The sequence below is a fragment of the Urocitellus parryii genome, chromosome 4 (assembly GCF_045843805.1).
Source record: "Urocitellus parryii isolate mUroPar1 chromosome 4, mUroPar1.hap1, whole genome shotgun sequence".
Classification (NCBI taxonomy): domain Eukaryota; kingdom Metazoa; phylum Chordata; class Mammalia; order Rodentia; family Sciuridae; genus Urocitellus; species Urocitellus parryii.
Window position 1 is genome coordinate 211,569,531 of NC_135534.1, and position 16,689 is coordinate 211,586,219.

Consider the following 16,689-nt stretch of genomic DNA (forward strand, 5'->3'; position numbering starts at 1 on the left):
CTGGGCCCAACTGAGCTGACTTCTCCTCTTCCTGGCCAGCACCAAACAGCGCTGCAGGGCCCAGCCTGCCCCCAGGAGAGGGGCCCACAGGCTGCCGGCGGGAACGGGAACGCAAGCAGGAGCGAGGCCGGTCCCAGGAGAGGAGGCAGCCCTCGTCCTCTTCCTCAGAGAAGCAACGCTTCTACTCCTGTGACCGCTTTGGAGGCCGTGAGCACCCTCAGCCCAAGCCCTCCCTCAGCAGCCACCCCACGTCCCCAACAGCAGGGGAGCCGGGACCCCCACCACAGGTGAGTGGCAGGGTGTGTGGGCCCCTTTCAACTCCTTCCCCAGACCACCCAGCCTCCCTGCTCTGCCTGCCGCCTGCTGCCTGAAGGGCCTGAGCTGCACTGCTCCTTGCTGCCCGCTCAGCCTGCACTCCAGCCGCTGTCCCTGCGTGGTTGTGCCAGGGGCTTGCTGCTCTCCCAACCACTTCTTCACCTCCCGCCTTGCTGTGCTGTGGGAAAGGGCCATCCCCCACTGCCCTCCCTCCTGCTTCCCATGCCTCATGACCCCTGCTGCCTTGTGCTGCACACTGTGTCTGTTTGGTTTGGTTTTATTTTTTGTTTGCTGCTCTTTTTTTGTGTAGGGTAGTGGTTCAATTAACGGGAGCCCCTTGCTGTCAACATCTGGTGCTAGCACCCCGGGCCGAGGTGGGCGGAGGCAGCTCCCCCAGACACCCCTGACTCCCCGCCCCAGCATCACCTACAAGACGGCCAACTCCTCCCCTGTCCACTTTGCTGGGGCTCAGAGTGGCCTCCCGGCCTTCTCCCCTGGCCGGCTCAGCCGTGGGCTTTCTGAACACAATGCTTTGCTCCAGAGAGACCCCCTGAGCCAGCCCCTGGCTCCAGGCTCTCGCATCAGCTCTGACCCTTACCTGGGGCAGCGCATGGACAGCGAGGCCTCTGCCCACACCCTGCCTGAGGACACACTCACCTTTGAGGAGGCCGTGGCCACCAACTCAGGCCGCTCCTCCAGGACTTCCTATGTGTCTTCCCTGACCTCTCAGTCCCACCCTCTCCGCCGTGTGCCCAACGGCTACCACTGCACTCTGGGACTCGGCACTGGCAGCCGGGCGCGGCACAGCTACCACCACCCAGACCAAGACCACTGGTGCTAGCTGCACGGAGACCATGCGCCTCAATGCGGCAGGCACCTGCGGGTTCCCGTTGATGAGTTTTATCATCCATGCTGGGCTTCGGGGCCGCAGCCCTAGGAGGAGGGGCCCGCCATGCACCTCCTTGGTGGAGGCCCCGTTCCTCTCTCCTTCTTCCTCTTTTACACTGGATGGACTAATAAAGCCCTTCTTAGAGGGACATGGCTCTCTAACCCCTCGTGTTCTGCCTCCCTGGGTCTCATGCCACACGTCAGAGCCTAAGCAGGGCATGGCTGAGCTGAGACAGACCTGATGGGTCCAAATCCCAGGTCTTGGCCTCCAGCATCCAGAGCAGGTGCCCAGAACCTCGTTGAGGAGGCCTGAGTCTCGTGGGGAGCACTCACATCCCCATGTGTGCTGGTGGGCCGGGCACGCCTGAGAGCGTGGAAAGAGCCCAGCTGTGGCCGGCAGCGGGCCTCCTGCTCACACACTGCTGTTGCTCTTGCCACTGAACCGCAGATGGCGTAGAGTCACACTCTATCTGTCCCTGGACACTGCTGCCCCGCAGGGACTAAGTCTGGAGAATGCTCTTGCTGTTGGCTTCTGGTTGCAGCACCCTTCACTGTCATTTCTGTATACTTGATCTGGAACATAGAAAAGCAGGGGAGGAAATGTCGACTTTAAAAACCAACCTGTAGGAAGGTCTCCACTGTTGTGTGCTCCTGTGTGGACTCCCCCAGCTCCCGGTCCTTCCCTGGCCGCCCTGGCTCTACCGCTCGACCAAGTGCCTGACCTCTGGCTCCTGGCATCACACGCTGGGCGAGTCCTCTGAACCATCGGGTGGATTGTGTGAAAACTGCTCATAGTGGCCAACAGGTAGAAAGCTGGTAGCCCTGGACGACAGCAGCACATCACAATTGGTGACAGGTGACTGCCCCATGAACCTCTCGCAGTAAGGAGGTTCTAGGAAGCCGCAGAGCTGCAGGGCATGTGCTTGAGTGAGGCACTTTCAGTCTGTTCTATGTCTGATTCTCAGGGACGGATGCCTGCCAAGGAGGGCGTGATCTGTGTGTGAAGTGTTCTCCGAAGGCTGAGGAGATTGAAGGGCCCGTGGGGAGGGGGAGACTGGACCGAGGGCTGTGTGTCGGGCCATCAGGCAGGAGGGAGCAGGTTGCCGGAGGGGACTGGCAGGGGAGAAGTGACTCCTGGGCCGAGGCTGGGTGTGCAAGCCCAGCAGGGGTCCCAACCCAAACAAAACCTGACCTCATGGCCGCTCTCCAAAGAGAAAGTGGCTCACCACTGGGCATGTGTGGGTGAGTCCGTGGCCGTGTCCTCCGTGTCTTGAAACTTCAGAGGACCTCTCTGGGACTTTTGGATTCTACCCCATGAGTCTCCTCAAAGAAGCTTTGTGGGTGTGTGTGCGTGTGTGCTCACAAGTGACGGGCGTGTGCAGGTGTGTCACTGAGTGGTGTCGACAACCATAGGGCTATGCAACAAAAGACACATTCAATAGAAACAAACACACAGGCCCACCGCCTGGTCTGGGGTTTCAGCATGATTGTGACCAAACCTTTTTATAGAATTTCCTTATGTGAAGGCACAATACTCTGAAACTTAACAATTAGCAGAATATTTTATTCCAATAGGATAAAATTAAGCAGGAATCTTGGACTGTGCATGTGACTCTGCACTTGTGTGGCAAGTAGAGGGCTGTGCATTTTGATACTGGTGTTTGTCTCTGTTCCTGCCCTAGCCCGTGTTCTTGGGTGCCGAATGCACACATTCCATGTAGAACCACAGCTGTCTCTCTGGGCAGTCCTGGGTCAAGAGCCCTCTTTTCTAGACCCACACAACCTAGCTGGCTGGCCTGGATCCTTCTAGGCATTGGCATTCATGGCAGTTGCAAGGTGGGGGAAGGAGACATCAGGGCTTGCCTTTTTGACTTCGGGTTTGTTTCTGTACTGTCTCTTTTCAAGCTATCGTCTGTTTCCCTTGAAGTCTTACAGTGAGTTGCCAAATTTGAAATGCATCAGCCAGCTGTCTGCATCTGGAACCTGTCAAGCAGCGGCTGGCCTTGAACAAGTCATGTGTGCATGTAGAATATACACATATACACGTTATTCCAGTATGTGCATGAAGTGTGTATCTTCCTACTTTTTGATACAATGTACTCATTTGTTAATTTTTAATTATATTTGATATAAATTGAAGGTTTGTTGCAAAACTTTATATTTAACAACAGTGTTAGAGAGAGAGAGAGAGAGAGAGAGAGAGAGAGAGAGAGAGAGAGAGACTGACCCAACCATGGAACATAACTGGTATCTACTTAAAAAAAAAAAAAAAGAATCCTGTGATTGACTTGTTTGCTGCCTGAGTAATATTTACAAGCCAAACTTTGGATTCTGATATTGTTTCTACAATGATATTTTGTATGAAGCAAAGTCCTTGGATTAAAATAAAAACTTAGCAAAAAAAATAATAAAAAACAAAACCCCTGCCGTGCTGCCTGTGGTACATGGGCATGAGTCTTGACGCACCTAGTGAGCGGGGCACCCTGCCAGGAAGGCGCAGGAGAAAGTGCGACGTTCTGGACCTGCCTGTGTAAGTGTGGCTGGGTTAGGGCGGGGGGGGGGGTCCTGGCCTCCACAGGGTGTGGACTGCCCTTCCCAGGGGCCTCCAGGCCCACTTCGGATCTCCACATATGGGTGAGTGGACACCTATTGTCCCGGGCACAGGTGGAGAGCATCCTGCAACTCCCAGAGACCTGGGGGCTTTGCTCCTGAGCTGCAGTTTCTCCTCATGGTGGTCTCTGGTTCTTACGTCCAATTTCTTAAACCCAGGCTCCTGAAACAGGTGGTTTTCCTGACTGCTTTTTCTTCTCTCTTTTCCCACTCCTGGTGATCGCAGAGATAAATATAGGCATTTGTCTGTTCAAGGGCTGGGAACACATTTCATCCAGTAACTACTGAGGTGGTGGAAGGAGCTAAGCTGCATTCTCATTTGTGCAGACGTGGTTTGACATTTTGAAGGGGGAAAGTAGGGAGGGGAAGGGTTTGAGTTCAAGAGAGTCAACGAGGTAGAGAGGCAGAGGGTCAGTGTGTCACCAAAGGGATCGAGGAGGCACCCCTGTGAGGACAGGGGACCTCAGCTTAGCCTGGATATGTCAGAGGTGAGACACAAGCAAAGGTCTTAAGGGCAGCAAAGGTGTACGCACCCCAAGGCAGAGTGTATTGCCTGCCCCTCAGGGAGGAGACTGAGGCACGCCAAAGGTGAGCTCCCTGTGTGTGTGACTTTCCAGGGGACAAAAGTGCAGGTCCTTAGGCTTCTTCAGAATTCAGTCTCACAATAGTCCCACTGCATTGAGTTCAGGATGTCCCTCGTCTGTCGAAACAGTCTGGCCACCAGTCATCTGGGGGCATGTTGTGCAGTTCTTTGAACCTGGAGACTTGTACATTAATATGTTCGTGTTCTCATCAGTTTGTGGCCAGCATGCACTGAAAGTCTTGTTCATCTTACCAAAGGTCTCCATCTCCTAGAGCCTCTCCTTCTCCCTCAGAGCCCACCTGTCTCAGTGCATAGGCAGTTAGGCCAGCTGTGGCTGACAGTTGTCTGAGTAAGGAGTCTAGCTTCTACCAGCATGGGGAGATACCCATCCCCTTCTCAATCGCATTCTCGGAGGCCCTTCTGAGTTGCGAGAGAAGCGCATTTTCAGTTGCAAGCCTGTTTCAGTAAATACTTCAAGAAGGGGAGGTCAGGGCCTGTCATCTGTGTGGCTTAGAGCATGGTAAGTTTTCCTGCCAGTGCTGAGCTTTCCTGAGGCAGAGGTTTTAATGGAGGTGGTGGAGGTGCCAGTGTTGCTGGGGTCACCCTAAGCTACGTGAGCCTGGTAGGTTCACTTGGGGAAAACTCTTAGTGCCAGGGGTTGGGCCCAGTTGTCATGTGCTCAGAGTTCTGCACTTCTCCTTGGGCCCCTGTGCCTTTAAGTGATCTCTGGTGGTGGTTTACGAAGAAGAAATGCAGTTCTAGGTGGTTTCACACATTTTCTCTTCAGCAATTTTTCTCCATAGCATCATGCATTCTGGGGTGTTCCAGTCTCACCCATCCAATCCAGCCAATTCCCTCTATGCTCATAGGAAAAATCAGTAAAGACATTTCCATATTCATTCAGCTTGTTCTGTGAAGTAGAAGAGTTAAGTGTGGCGACGGCTTAGGAGAGTCTGACAGTGAAGCTCCGCGTGAAGGTGGTTTTGCACAAAATGACACTGCCCTCCCCACAGGCTCCCGCTCTGGCCGACATGCGGAGCAGAGCTTTGCGCCTGTTCTAGATCACAGAAGACACCTGCTGCTGTGGGGTCCCTCAGACGGTGAGCCAAGACACCCAGAGCCATGGCCAGTGACATTCCAGCTGCCACCCAGGGCGTTTGCTGGGCTGCCACTGCCGTCTTCGAGCCCAGCAGGAGGAGTTGCAGCTGGATGCTCTCGGGACTTGACACTGGGCCTCCCTCCACAGTAATCGTCTGTTTTTCTTTATTTTTGTAGAAATTTCTCCTCATTAAATGGTGACTGCCAGCACCATCTAAGAAATACCCTCTGTGACCAAATCCCGGCACAGTTCAGTTTATCCCTGATAAATAAAAAATAACCAATTGAGAAAATGGACTTAACATTTTCAAAGAAAAGAATATCTTCTCTTGAACAAGACAGGAAACTGACAGAGATTCTCTGCCTGGTCAAACTTCTATCAGGTTCCAAACACTCTCCTGGGCCCATCCGTCCGCGTCCGCCCTTCCTGGTACAATCCAGTGCTCCGGAGCACAAGCACAAGCTCCTCCTCATACCTTGTCTTCCTCCCTTTGGGGTTGGGTCTCTTGTCTTGACTGTCCCTGGTGATGGCTGCTCACCCTCATTCAGACAAGAGTACTATGGGGTCAGTTTGGTCAGAGGCTCTCTCACGTTTCTGATTGGTCATCTCCACAGACCCCATTGCAAAGGTCTCTATATCTATGTGAGAATCCTGAAAACAGCTGCTCCCCTGCTTTAAAAAACATCGCTGGGTACTGTTTCTAACACTGCAAGACAAGGGATAGCCCAGGTTGCCAGCAAACACCAGAAGCTGGAAGAGGAAGGAGGGACCCTTCCCGCAGTCTTCAGAGGGAGATTAACCCTGCCAACACCTTGATTTTAGAATTCTGGCCTCCGAGTTGTGAGACAGTGTGCGTCTGTTTTAAGTGACACGTGTTTCAGGGCTTTGTGGCTGCCCTGGGAAACAAACACGCTGGCTGTCCCTGCACTCAGATATGGTCCTCCTCCCAGTCTACCTCGTTAGTCATTCCAACACTGAGTGAGAGGAATGGTGGGAAGACACTGACCCTGGTGACAGGGAGGTGCCAAGGGCAGTGGGCTTGGCACTGGAGGGCAGAGCTGGAAGACCCAGGGCAGCGGGGCTCAGGCAAGGTCAGGGTGGTGGGAAGAGCAGAGTCAGGTCCACGGAACCAACTTGGTTTTAAGCACCCCAGCTCCCTTCTGAGTCTTGGCCCTTCCGTGCTGTGCCCTGGGACATTTCAGCCTGAGTGCCTTGCTCTCACCTCAGGGATGAGCATCAGGTGCAAGACCAGAAGCTGAGCTCTTCCTCCATGGGCAGCAAAGTCCTGAGTGCCAAACATCACCTCCTTCTCCACACCCTCCACTGCTCAACTTGTCTTCTGAGGAAAACTTCAGCACATTTCAGTCCCGGCTCTGCTGGGGGGCGGGTTGGCACTGATTCCAGCCCCCTCCAGCAGCACAGGAAGGGCTGCCATGGGAGGAAGGAAGGCCCCTGTCCAGGCTGCAGGGATGGCCCCACAGTCCTCCCTGAGTTGGGCTGGATCTCAACTGAGTGTGTGTTTTAAGAAATACAGGATCGCTCCATTTCTTCTCCTAATCTTTTTAAGAGAAGAAGGTGTATTTTTCTCTCTCTCTATAGAAGGAGTGTTGGAAGCTAGGATTCCCTTGGAGGAAGGGGTGCATTCCTTCCCTCACTGGCACCCGTTGTCATGAATGTGTGGACACGCATGCGCAAGCACACATGCACACACACCCTCACAACTCTCCCCAGCTGTTACACGTGCCACGACATACCATGCACCTGTGTGTGCATAACACACACACACACACACACACACACACACACACACACACACACGCCTGTCTGGCTTGTACCTGAGGCTGCGGAGTGGAGGAAGCCAGGAGAGGAGCCAGGAGAAGCCAAGGGAGGAGCCTGGAAGCAGACAGAGGGAGCATCACTTCACAGGAGACCAGGGCGTCCCCCTCCTGGTCCAAATTTGTCTCAAACCTTAGACTTCTCTCCAGAGCCAGGAATGGATTCTCCAGGGGTTGATTCTTGTGGGGGACCTGAGCTGAGAATGTGGGTTCCCTGGGCCCTCACTCTTCTGCCTTCAGAGACGGGGAAATGGGGTCCATGGCCTGGGCTCTGGATTTGTTTGCAGACAAAACAGGAGGCCAACCAACAAACACACAAACAAGGGAGTCAGTGTGGAACAGAAGCACACATGACAACACTGCCCTGAGCCCTTCAGGAGCTGTCCCCTTTCCCTACCTTGTTAATGTGGTGACAGCAGATGTGGTTCAGCATCCTCCGAACCCCCCAGCTCCCTCCACCTGTGGGCAGGGACAACCCTTTGGCCTGTCTCCAACGCATCATGCAGAAGCCCTTCCCTCTTGACAGGACACCCCATTTTCAAGACTTTTACAGAAATATAATCTGTAGCTCAAAACTGGGCACTTGACTCCCGACGATGTCCCCCACTTTCCTGAGGCAGTGGACAGGAGTGTCACGAGCCTAGGCAGTTGAGGACAGAAGCTGAGAAGGCTGGGGCCGTGGCTGGCCCTGGGCTGTCCTGTTTGTTGCAGGACCATGGTAGCTGCCAGCGGGCATCCTGGTCCTGCTCTCTAGGAGAACAGATGGAGGGTGTGGTGTGTGTGGTGCACTTGGCGGAGGCTCCTGGTCCCACTGAGGGAACAGATAGCATTGGAGTTGAGGCCCTCTGGCTACACAGAGGGGTCTTGACCGTGTCTCGTGTCCTTTGTGTGGAAGTGGGGAGCAGTGGGGGGTGTCTAGAATCTGAAGCTGCTAGAAGGCCCCGGGCAGCATGCTGTCAGGGGTTAGCTTTATCCTTAGCACCTGTACCCTGGTTCAGACTGCTGTGAGCACAGGGCCTAGGGATGGGGGTGGGCTGAGAGGCCCGGTAGACTGGGTCCTGTGTGGATGCCAGGCTGGCACATGGAGGGAAGATGGAGTGCTGCTCGGCCTCTGTGTGGGAGGCAGGAGAGCTTCCTGGAGGAAGAGAAAGGTGGGCCTGCTGAGGATGAGGGTTCTGCCCCAGCAGGGGTCCTGAACCTGCTGCCCAGCCCTTCCCTCCTCCCTGTGCTCAGTTCCAGACCTGGATAGGGGCTCATAGAGCCAGCCCACAGCTGACCCAGGACCTGTCAATGGTGCTCCATCAGGGCTTTATAAGGGCACAGTTCTCTCTGTAACACCAAACAAACAATTTAAGAAAATCCAGGCTCAGGCTGCAGTTGCTCCCTGTAGAAGGGGATGAAGTAAGCAGTTGAGTTGGGGGAATGAGGATGCAGCATAAGGTCCTCCAGGCTAATTGGAGGTGGATCGCAGCAGCTGCCTCCAGGTCCTCCCTGGCAGGCATGGCACGGGGGGCTCTCGTGAGCCAAGAGGCAGACTGGGGCCTTTGCACCTTTCAGAGTTTATCATCAAGAATAAGGCTAGGCTAGGTGGGCCTTGGGGAGCTCAGAGACCCCAGGGCCTCCGTGGGTCTGATATCCATTCACTTGTTGAAGGACATCTTGATTCCTTGAGAATTTAGCCATTATGAACAGAACTTCTGTATGTAATTCCATGCTGTATTTCGACAGATATTTTCAAGACATATGTTTTCAAAGCAGTGTCTAAATTCTTAAGATCATAGTTCATATCTATCTTTGGAAAAACCTGTTAAACTTTAAAAAAGTGATAAACTATTATGCATTCCACCAGCAATGAATGAATTCTTGTTCCATATACCACAGCTGATACTGTATTTAAAAGGCTTTAGCCACTTAATACGTGGGCAGTGCCATCAGAGCTGTGTGGTTTGTTTGACGGCTGATGCCGAGCAACTTTCTATACTTCTTTGCCATTTGCATATCTTCTTTGATGAGTTATCTCTTCAGATATTTTACCTGTTTTTAATTATATTGTTATTATTGATTTTCTTAGTATAGTTAGGATTTTAGTCTACTTTAGATATGAATTTTCCAAACATTTCCCCATGTTATGGCTCATATTTTTCTTCCTTAAATGTGATTTTTCACAGAGTAGAAATTTTCATATTTTTAAATATGTTGGTACTAGGCATTGAACTGAGGGGTGCTATACAACTGAGCTCCATCCCCAACCCCGTTTACATTTTTTTAAAAATTTTGAAATAGGACCCTACTAAGTTGCCCAGGCTGGCTTCAAACTTGCAATCCTCCTGCCTCAGACTTCTGAGTCTCTGGTGAGACAGACATGTGCCACTGTACCTGGTGATATTCAATTTTAATAAAGTCCACATTAACAGTTTTTCTTTCATGGATTTTTTGAGCTGTATTTAAAAACTCATAATGAAATATGTGAATATGTGGTCATGCATATTTTCTTATATGATTTTTTACAGCTGCACAATGGACATGTAAGCCTGGGGACTATTCTGAGTGAGTTTTGTGTGAATTATGAAATTTGCTTCTGTCCATTTCTCCTGGATGGTTTCCAATTGCTCCACCACCATCTGTGCAGCAGACACTCTTTTCTTAATTGAAGGTCTTTGTCTCTTCAGAGTATCAGCTGCTAGATGTAGTGGTTATGTTTGGGGCTCTCTCCTCACCTCCACTGATCTTCTGTCTATCTCTTCGCAGCAGCGAATTTTCTTCACTGCTTTGGCTTTCCAACAGGGGTTGGGATGCAGGTGATTGAGTTCTTTGATGATCCTTCTGCAGTCAGTGTCATCTGTTCTAGGTTCAGAGGTTCAGAAACACTGTGCCACAAGTTTGTCTGTGATCACACCGAAACTGCAGATCAAGTTTGAGAGAATTTCATTTTAATTGTGGAAAATTGAAGAAGGAATGTTTCTGCATTTATTTATGCTTTGTTTGATTTCTTTCCATTGTTTCAGGGTTTTCTGAAAATATAAGACATTTTAAAATTTCCACTTTGGGTGTGTTATTGTAAATGGTATTATTTAAATTTTTCTTACTCTAGTTCTCAAATTCACATTTCCCCCATACGTTGCTGATATATAGGAAATCAGTGGACTTCTGTTTATCAGCCATGCTCGTTGCTTCTTTCTCTCTCTCTCCATTCTGGTCAAGGCATTGGATGTTGGGTGCCACTGCCATTTGATTTCTAAAATCATGGCCTGGACTCATTAGAATCATTAATTTCAGAGCTTCACTGGGACTGCCAGGAGAGGTTGTGGGGTCACCGCTGAACAGTGAGTGCTGAGGGTCCTGTGCTGCCCACGGTGGCTGGTAGGGGGCGCTCAGAGCTACCTTTTCTGACCCCACGTGTGTGAGCAAAACACTGGACTACATTACCCACAATCTTTAGGGGCAGAAGCTTGCAGGAGACCCCACAGCACTACCCCCTACACACACACACACACACACACACACACACACACACACACACCCCTCCACCCAGCACTCAAATCTGGGCTAAATTTCCTATAATCCCAATGAGGTGGAAGCTCCCAGGATCCCCCATGGAGAGCCAGCAAAACATGGAAGTACACCACACAAAACCCTCAGGATTAATTATAGTTGGGGCCAGGGGTATGGTAACAGTTAGAGGTAGGGTTTTGCGATGGTGGGGAATTCAGAGAGCTTCCTACCCCTAAAGATTGGAGTTATGTCCTGCAATTCGCCCATTCAACAAAGGAGTATCTTGGGAGTATATGGCCTGAAACTTCTAGTGGTCTTCATGGTGAGTGTTGGGCTACAGAATGCTGGACTACACTACCCAGAATTCTTCAGGGCCTGCAGTCCCCAGAACCCTCTGCAGTGAGGGCAGCAAGGGCCAAATGACAGATTTACACCTCTGGGGACCTGCAGGTTGCAGAGACCTCTGCCAGGAGGACTGTTCAGGCAGAATGACAAACTACAGTACTCATAACCCTTGGGTGCCTGCAGTTCCCAGGAGCCTCTGGGGTGAGGGCTGCCAGGGCAGAAGACCTACCTGACTTTAGTGCTCGGAATCCCTGGGGATGCCTGTACCCTGTAACCCTGTAACTCTCAGAGGTTTTGTAGTGAGAGCTGCATTGGCAGAGCACACTACCTAAAAAAATTCAGGTGACCAGGGAAAACATGGGGTCTACAGCTCCAGGGGTTCCTCTCAACAGGGCTGCACAGGGAAACTGCTAGAATACAATATCCAGAATCCTCAGGGGCTGCAGCTCCCAGGGTCCTTGGTGGTAATTGTGCACATTACCCACAAATCCTCAGTGTTATAGCTCCTAGAACTCTCTGTAGTGAGTGGGCAAAACCCTGGGCTACATAACCCATAACACTCAGGGACCTGTGGTTCCAAGTCTCCTCAGTGGTGAGGGCTGCACTGTAGAGAACTGAACTACACTATCCAGAATCCTTGGGGAGGATTGCCTAAATGAGTGAGCAGACTGCAACTCCCAGAGGCCTCCACAGTGGGGACCACATTTGTAGGAAACTGGATTACATTATTAGAATTCTTAGGGCACCAAGGCAAGCATGTGGCCTGTAGTTCTCATGGACCTCCCCATGGGGGCATGTGGGCAAAACACTGGACTACATTACCCAGAATCCCTAGGAAACTGCAGCTCTCAGGATCCTCAAAGGTAAGAGTACAGGGTATAAAACTGAACTATACTACCCAGAATTCTTGGAGTCAGCCAGGTGCCTGTGTAGCCTGCGATCCCAGAGGACTCCACAGTGAGGGCAGTGCAGGCAGAAGGCCAGACTACACTCCCCAGAATGCCTTGGGGCCTGCAGATCCCAGACACCCTCCTGTTAAGGTCTGCAAGGGGAAAGGTTTGTATTGAGTTACCCAGATGCTTCATGGGTGCCCAGGCAGGGTGCTCTGTGCGGATCTTGGGAGCCTTGATGGTGAGGTCCATTTAGGCAGGATGGACTACACTACCCAGAATAGTCAATGGCCTGCAAATTTCAGACTCTGAAATCAGTGCTGCCTGAGTAGAATGGACTACGATACCTAGAATTCCTGGGGACTTAGAGTGCCAAGGAGCCACTATAGCATGGGGTGCATCAACATAGCAGCACACTACAACGTCCATGACTATTGGGGGTCTGAAGCTTACTGAAGTTGAAGCCTCTGCAGTGAAGGCTGCGTGGGCACAACACCAGACTGCACTGCCAGAGTCCTACAGGGTGCACAGCCAGGCTGCTCCCTCAGGCTGCTCTGAGAGGGGACTTCTGGGTGACCCTAGAGACAGGAATGACCCACGAGGGTCATGAACCTCCCAAAATGGGCCTTGTAGGCAAAACCCAGAATCCCTAGGAAACTGAAGCTCTCAGGATCCTCAGTGGTAATCCCATGCTATAGTGGCTCCTTGGAGCTCTAAGCCCCCATGGTGCTGTGTGGCAGAACACAGACCTCACTGTCCAGAATTCCTAGGAATTCTGAATGAATGGGTAGCCTGCTCCTAGAAGCATTCCTGGTGAGAGCTGGGCATGAGACTGAATTATCTAGAATGCCCCAGGGCAGGGGGATGCAGCCTGCAGCTCTTGGAGCTGTTGGTGACTTTGTCTGAGTTCAGGTTCTCATAACCTTGATAGTGACCACTATAGACTGGGATTTAACTGCTTTTCTTAAAACTTATGATCCCAAAATGGAATAGTCTCTGGCTAAGTCTCTCTGTCTCAAACAGTACACTTCCCAGTGGCCTCTGTGGTGGCCTATTTCTTGCCTTCTGCCCTTGGGCGGTAGAGTGAAGCCAGGGCTGCACGTGGCTGCAGGTCATTCCCATCCTGTGGGTCATTCCCGTCCCTAGGGTCACCCAGAGGTTCCCCTCTCAGAGTAGCCTGAGGGAGACGCCTGACTTGGGGACCCTCGTGGGTCGTTCAGTCTCTGGAGTCACACAGAACTCCTCTCTCAGGGCAGCCTGAGGGAGGCACCTGGCTTAGTGGCCCTGGTGGGTTCTCAGTTAGACACCTTAGCTTCCTTCTTCTCGTAGCAGGCTTAGGCAGACACCTGGCTTGTGGATCTTGCCTGTAGGGCTGCCTGGAGCTCCCTTTTCTCAGACCAGCCTCAGGGAGATGCCTCAGAAGCTTCTGGATGAGCAGGCATTATGTAATTCCCCTGGATTCAGGGTGGATCCTGGTGCGTAGGGTGATGGGACGGGGATCAGGCAGGTCGTCTGCCTCTACCTAGCTTCAGCCTCAGCTTCCCCTAGGTGGGATGTGAGCATGGAAGCCTGGGGATTTAGGGGCTCTGAGCTAGGGAGGATGAAATTTGCAGCTCTTCACCACCTGTGGTCTCTCTGATCCTCCTATGGACTCCTCTACACACCTTGCCCCCTCCTCCAGGCCCTGCCCTCACTAGACTAGGTTCAGCAGCTGCCTGATTTGTGTCTCAGGACACTAATTGGTATGTTTTTAATGGTGCACAAAATGGTGTGTGTTGTAAAACATTGACATCCTCCATTGGGATTAATACATTGACTCTATTATGCTTTCATATACCATAAAATGAATTTAGTAAAGTTGTCTTTCTCTCTTTTAGATCATGAACATTTGAAATAAAATCAGAATTTGTTAAAGGTCAGGTAACAGCTGTGACCTCTGATGATCCTGGATCTTTCCTGTGGGAACTCTCTAAGCACAAGTCAAGTTTTTCTACGCTAATTGCTCCATTTATAGTCTCCTTATTTTAGAGTCATGTTGCACTGTCTGTATTTACTGGGAGATGCCCCTTGTCCTCCAGGTTTCCAGTTCCTTGCCACAGGTTTCTCCTATTCATCTTTTAATTTCTCCTCTTTCTGATTTCCAATAAAATACTTAATCCTGTGAATGTCTGCTGTTTTTCATCAGGGATATTTAAAAACTAAACCTCTAGCTTACTTTGTTTTTGATTGGTGGAATTATCTTGTTTGAAAATTTTCAAGATAATCTGTAATGATTTTAATAAATTTCTGCTTATTGAGTGTTTTTGGGGTCTTGGTGTTGAGCTTGGTGGCAGAACACTTGCCTGTCATGGGTTGATCCCAGCACCAAACATGAGTGTGTGTGTGTGTGTGTGTGTACACACGCACAAGCGCGTGCATGCGCGCACACACACACACACATACACACACACACAATGATGTCTTTGACAGGACTCAATCATCAAATATATCCAGAGGTATCCTTTAGAAAGATCATGTATTTACACATACACACTTATATCACAATAACTCTTCAAAATTTGGATGAAATTATTATAAGCAAAGATTTCAAATCACTTTTAGAAGATAAAACAGGATGGTGATGTTTTTAATGCCAGCTATTGATATGCATGATATCAACGTAGGTAGAATTTCCTCAGGACTCAAATCATCACAATATGTAAAAGACATAGTAGCTGCTTTTTGTAATTCAAAATATTTACTAAAAATAAATGTTTTTTAAAAAGAGAATTTCCTTTTTTACTTTTTAAATTTAGAAAGCATATCTATATGTACAATAAAGTGGTACATTCATCAGAAAATTAATTTCTCTTATTCCTTGTAAGCAAGGGGATGGGCCTTCCAATGAGCATGATGCTTTATATATTGTCAATAATTATTGTTGGAGAACTCTGTTAAGTGTTTCCTCTCTGTTCAAAATATAAATTTAAAATGTACCATTGTGCTTTTGAATTCACAAATTTGACTTTCTTCTTTGAGATTATGATTTATTAGTACTTAAAGAATTTCATGGGCTGGGGATATGGCTCAAGCGGTAATGTGCTGGCCGGGTATGCACAGGGTGATGGGTTCGTGGGCCATTCAGTGCATCATGGACCTGAGCTCCAGGGAGAGAAGCAGTCTGGGTGCCATCTTTACCAAAAGGAACTCTATCAGACATATAGAGTGGATGGGAGGAGGAGCTGAGGAGAAACAGCATGGGCCTCCACTGGACTGGAATTTTATGGGGCTTATGGCAAGAAGGGAAGGGCTTGGGACAGGAAAAGGTGTTTTTAGAATCACTTGTCCTGCTGGAGTTGGTCGGGGAAACTGGCTGAAATCTAGGATTGGCCAGGACATCCCGCAGATTGACAGGTGTAAGCCAGGAGATCCTGCTGATTGACAGGTGTTTCTGTTGGTGCCTGGTGCCTTATTGATGTTTCTTTTGCTCGAGGGCTGCTTGGTGCTTTGTTCCTAGGTCACTGCCACTGACCTGACAATGTCCTGAATCACTTTTCTTCTCTACACCTTTTGGCCATGATGTTCTGCCTCACTTTGGATGAAGAGCAATTGAGTTGTCTGTCTTTGGAGTGAGAGCTCTAAAACCATGAACACCAAATAAGCTGTCCTCTCTAAAATTGTTCTTGCAAGTCTTTTGGTCACAGTGATGAATAAAACAGAAATTGGTACTGAGAGTGGAGTTTTTGCTCTGACAAACATGACTATGTGGTTCAGAAGTCTTTGGAGCTGTTGGAGAGGGATTTTGAAATGTTTAGAAATGCAAACTGGAAAAGGTTTAGAATGTTATAGGTGGGGCTTAATGGGTGATTTTGTTGAGAGCAGGAGTCCAGAGTATCAATAGCACTTTAGAATGCAAAGACTGGGTTTGTAAGATTTCAGAGGGAGAGAACTCTTTCAAAATTGGGCTAGAGGCCATTTAAGTTATATTCTGGCTAAGAAGTTGTCTACATTTATCTGTGTCCTGAGACATTCTGTGAGGCTGAACTTAAAAGTGGTGGAGTAATTAATCTGACAGAGGAAAATTCAAGGTAGCAGCAGCATTCAGGCAGTGTCATGAATATTGCTGGTAGCTCTTAGGCAAGTTTACTCTGATAATCAGAATCCGAAAGCAGAGCAGAAAGATTTGAATAATTTCCAGTTTGGCCATAAAAGTGTAAAACTGGGGCTAAGGAAACTAATTGTTAAAGACCTCACAACCACTAAAGACATACTAAATTGCTTTACCCAGGGACAATAGGAAAGATGGCTTGAGGACATCTTAGGAATTTCCAGAACCACAGCCATCTCAGGCTCAAGGTTGTAAAAGTAAAAATTCTTTGATAAGAGATCATTTGTGCACCCTGCTTGTGCAGGAGGGGTGGCGGCTAGGAAATTGTTTCACTGTGCACAGCTGCCCAGACATTTAGAGGCTGCTGCAGCCTTGACCCCAGGATTCTTGCCTACTCCTTGAGGTGGTGGCATCCTTGGCATCAACCATGTGGTGCTGATTCTGCAGGCTTGCAGGATGCTGGAGTTATTAAGGTGTCATGGAGTCTTCCACTGAGATTTCAAAGGAAAACCTTGGAGGACAGGCAAGGTACCACTGGTTGGAGT

The 16,689-nt window shown here is 49.9% G+C and overlaps 1 protein-coding gene and 1 pseudogene across 1 annotated transcript in view; both read left to right on the top strand.

The window, feature by feature from the left end:
• Positions 1 to 1,156, top strand: part of Cacna1b (calcium voltage-gated channel subunit alpha1 B) — a 144,706-nt gene extending 143,550 nt beyond the window's left edge. The window contains exons 43-44 of the mRNA XM_077797372.1: positions 40 to 287; positions 626 to 1,156. Coding sequence (XP_077653498.1) covers positions 40 to 287; positions 626 to 1,156 — 779 coding nt within the window. The remainder of the gene's footprint in view (positions 1 to 39; positions 288 to 625) is intronic.
• A 2,491-nt stretch (positions 1,157 to 3,647) lies between these two features.
• The window catches only part of LOC113201438 (E3 ubiquitin-protein ligase Mdm2-like), a 31,467-nt pseudogene continuing 18,425 nt past the window's right edge, over positions 3,648 to 16,689 (top strand).